This window comes from Acyrthosiphon pisum, unplaced genomic scaffold (genome assembly GCF_005508785.2).
Source record: "Acyrthosiphon pisum isolate AL4f unplaced genomic scaffold, pea_aphid_22Mar2018_4r6ur Scaffold_21688;HRSCAF=24603, whole genome shotgun sequence".
Classification (NCBI taxonomy): Eukaryota; Metazoa; Arthropoda; class Insecta; order Hemiptera; family Aphididae; genus Acyrthosiphon; species Acyrthosiphon pisum.
This window is the reverse complement of record NW_021771181.1, coordinates 12,157-14,500: the sequence shown is the minus strand read 5'-3', so window position 1 is coordinate 14,500 and position 2,344 is coordinate 12,157. Positions and strand designations below refer to the sequence as shown.

The following is a 2,344-nucleotide window of genomic DNA, read 5'->3' as shown; positions in this document are numbered from 1 at the left end:
CTTGAATAGACAATAGTAATACAACAAACCTACAAGTATACTCTATGTAGTACTAAATATATTACAGTTTTTAGGTGAGTTGATTGTTTGAGGTAATGTAATTTGGTAATTATAAACTTTATGTATGATACAAAACTGCTGCAGATACTATATAATACAATAATTTATTATAAACTAATAGATCTTCATGTATTTAATTAAATTCTGGCAGTTAAATTTTATAATGATATGGCTATACTATTTGATATTACTTCTGTAACTAGGTTTATGGAGGATATTGCAATATATAATTATTGATCGATATGACTATGCTATAGGTAGGTTTATTCATGAGCATAAAATCAAGTTAATTAATAGACAATTGATAAATGACTATATTTAATTGACATCCACAGCTATTAATCAAGGCATCTAAGTTAGACAAGGGCTCGATTATGTGATTAGATAGTAAATATATAACATACTATGTAGTAGGTACTTGATATATTACAGTTTATATAAATTTAGTGTAGCATACAAATACTGCTACAGATTCTAAATAATACAATATTAATAAACAAAATAGAACTTTTTATGTACCTATTTAATTAAAGTCTGAAAATTAAATTGTATAATGATATGTGACTATATACTATTTAATAAAAATTATATAGATATGTAGAGTATTATATAAAATAAACTAACTAATAGATCTATTAGAACTAATCAAATTCTGGCAGTTAAATTTTATAATATAAATTGTATTTTTGTTATTTATTAAAATTTATTATTATTATTATCACTACTCATAACATTATTGTGTATTAATCGAACGAATTTTGTTTGTTTCAGTTTCATCAATGCTCGGTACGTCAGTCCGCCAGAAGCGGTTTGGTGACTGTTTTCGTACGAGTTGCATAGGCCGAGTCACAGAGTGATCAGGCTTCCAGTCCATCTGGAAGACTACCACACGGTGTACTTCGCTCCGGGACAAGAACTGGAGCTGGTGCAAAACGCAGCGCTGGCCCGAACAAGACTCACGGCGTTCTTCTCGCTCAACGAGACGAACCCCGAGGCCAGACAGTATCTCTACCATGAGTTACAAGACTATAATACAAGACTTCTTCCACAGACTGAGAGACGAGGACCGCGCGAGGGCCGCGTGCCTGGACGCCATCGGGCGGCTGCTGCGGGGTCACGGTAAAACGCTGGCCGACTACGGGTTGCCGAATCCGGACGTCGCGCTGCTCGAAGAGGACGCGGGCGGAGACGTCTACGCCTTCGTCGACGCACTGGTGCGTTGGACCCTGCAGTTGGACAACCTCAACGACGAACAGCGGGTGGTTTACGACCGCGTGATGGCGGCCGTCGACGACAACCGCGACGTCCCGAAAATGTTCTACGTCGACGGGCCCGGAGGTACGGGAAAAACGACGCTTTACGGCTGCCTAATATGGTCGCTCCGCAACATGGGCAGATCCGTGTTGTCCGTGGCGTTCACGGGAATAGCGGCGACGCTCATGGACGGTGGTATGACCGTTCACTCGACGTTCGGTTTGCCCTTCGGTACGCTCAACGAAGATTCTATTACGTCGTCCATCGCCATGCAGTCTCTGCGCGCGCGTAGGATACGGGAGGCGGCACTCATCGTCTGGGACGAAGCGCCCATGTCTCCGGGGCTCCAACTGACGGTGGTCGACCGGTTGCTGAAGGACATAATGCAATCGGAACTACCGTTCGGTGGTAAGACGGTTCTATTCGCGGGTGACTTCAGACAGATACTGCCGGTGGTCCGCAGGGGGACGAGGGCCGCGATCGTGGCAGCTTCAATCAGGCACCACCATCTGTGGGACGTCTTCGAGCGTTTCAGCCTGACGCAGAACATGCGGGCCAACAACGACGCGGACTTTGCCGCCTGATTGCTTCAACTCGGCAACGGCCAGCTGCCCGCGGTCGACGGAAATGTGAACACCGTCGAAATCCCCAGGAATATGGTATGTGACATAGCTAATTTGATTGATTTTGTTTACCCGCAGCAAATGTCGTTGGCTAACGTCGACGACTTTGCTCGGAAAATTATTCTCTGTCCCCGGAACGAGGATTGTAGACAGGTCAATCGCACGGTGCTGCAACGCGTCACGGGTGCCGCGAGAACCTACACCGCCATAGACACGGTGGTGGCGGACGACGTGGACGAGATTGCCAACTACCCGACCGAGTTTTTGAACTCATGCTGCTGCGGAACCTTGATCCGAAAATCAGACTGTGCAACGGAACAAGGTTAGTGGTTTACGGAACTGAGGCGCAACAACTTCAAAGCGAGGTTTGTTGGCGGACGCGGGGGGGAAAGGGCAGGACGACATCG

The 2,344-nt window shown here is 45.3% G+C and overlaps 1 protein-coding gene across 1 annotated transcript; it reads left to right on the top strand.

Moving 5' to 3' along the window:
- Nucleotides 1-1,073: 1,073 nt before the first annotated feature.
- On the top strand, nucleotides 1,074-1,898 carry LOC103309456 (ATP-dependent DNA helicase PIF1-like). The gene has a single exon (XM_008184926.1). The coding sequence runs from the start codon at nucleotides 1,074-1,076 to the stop codon at nucleotides 1,896-1,898; it is 825 nt and encodes a 274-aa protein (XP_008183148.1).
- The last annotated feature ends 446 nt before the right edge of the window (nucleotides 1,899-2,344 follow it).

Coding starts and splice junctions, on each gene's coding strand:
- LOC103309456 (XM_008184926.1), top strand. CDS start 1,074: ATGAGTTACAAGACTATAATACAAGACTTCTTCCACAGACTGAGAGAC.